At 78.1% G+C, this 1198-nt stretch overlaps 1 protein-coding gene across 1 annotated transcript in view; it reads left to right on the top strand.

Moving 5' to 3' along the window:
- The first annotated feature begins 655 nt into the window (after window positions 1–655).
- The window catches only part of SP6 (Sp6 transcription factor), a 1099-nt gene continuing 556 nt past the window's right edge, over window positions 656–1198 (top strand). The window contains 1 exon segment of the mRNA XM_026071890.1: window positions 656–1198. Within this exon segment, the coding sequence (XP_025927675.1) occupies window positions 656–1198 (543 nt within the window).

The following is a 1198-nucleotide window of genomic DNA, read 5'->3' on the forward strand; positions in this document are numbered from 1 at the left end:
CCGGTGGGAAGTCGGGGGGCGGGAGCTGGTGCCGGCAGGTGGATTTCGACACCGGGGTGGGGCCCGGCCCCACTGGGGTTTTCGCCCAGCTCCCGGTGAGTCACGGCGGCGATGCCGGCGAGGCAGCGGGCGCCCGGCAGCCTGCGCGCGCGGGGCTGGCGCGGTGGCACGGCGGCTCCCCCATCCCGCTGCCAGCCGGCCCCCGGCATCGGCCCCCCCTCCCCAGCCATGTTTCATCCCCCGAAACGGGGGGGGCTGTGAGCAAGACCCCGGCAGCACCGGGTCTGCACCGGGGGCAGGCAGGGGGTGGCATCCGCAGGGACCGGTCCCTACGGGTCCGTGTTCCCCCCTGCCCGGCCGGCCCAGCGCCGCGGTGGGGACGGGGGCATCCCGCACACCCTGGGCGGTGGGGGCGATGATGGGCGAGCCGCGCCGGCGCTCACGGTGCCTCGGTTTCCCCGTGCGTGGCGCAGGGAGCTCGGCCTTGCGCGAGTCTTTGGGTCAGGAYGGGAATCGGACCCAGCTCCCCCCGGGACGCGTGCACCCCGCTCGTCTCACGGCTCTTCCTCTCCTTCCCTCCCCGCTTCCCTCCCTGCCCGTCCCTCCTCAGCCCTGCAGGTCCGCGTGAGCCACCGCCCCGCGCCGCCGTTCGGCAATGCTCACGGCCGTCTGCGGCTCTCTCGGGAACCAGCCCTCGGACGCGCCCCGCGCCTCCCCCAGCCACCTGGACCTGCAGCCGCTGCAGCCCTTCCAGCCGCCCGGCAGCGCCGCGCCGGGCGCCGACTTCGCCTCCCCGGAGCTGCCGCTGGCGGGGCCCGAAGCCGGCTTCCCGGCCCCCGGCGCCTACGAGCCGCATGGCGCCGCGCGCCTAGAGCCGCCCGCCGACGGCCCCGCCGCCCCCGGCCCCTACGCCAAGCTGCTGCAGGCGTCCCCGGACATGGCGCACCCCTACGAGCCCTGGTTTCGGCCGCCGGCCCCCGGCCCCGCCGGCGAGGACGGCGGCGTCGCCTGGTGGGACCTGCACGCCGGCGCCGGCTGGATGGAGCTGCCCCACGGGCAAGGGGGGCTGCAGGTTCCCGGGCACCCGGCGCTGCCGCCGGCGCTGGCGGGCTACRGCGCGGGCGACCCGCAGCTCTGCGGCCCCCCGGCCCATCTGCTGCCGCCCGCCCAGCACCTGCTGGCGCCCGACGGGGCCAAG

This window comes from Apteryx rowi, unplaced genomic scaffold (assembly GCF_003343035.1).
Source record: "Apteryx rowi isolate R43461 unplaced genomic scaffold, aptRow1 scaffold_331, whole genome shotgun sequence".
Taxonomy (NCBI): domain Eukaryota; kingdom Metazoa; phylum Chordata; class Aves; order Apterygiformes; family Apterygidae; genus Apteryx; species Apteryx rowi.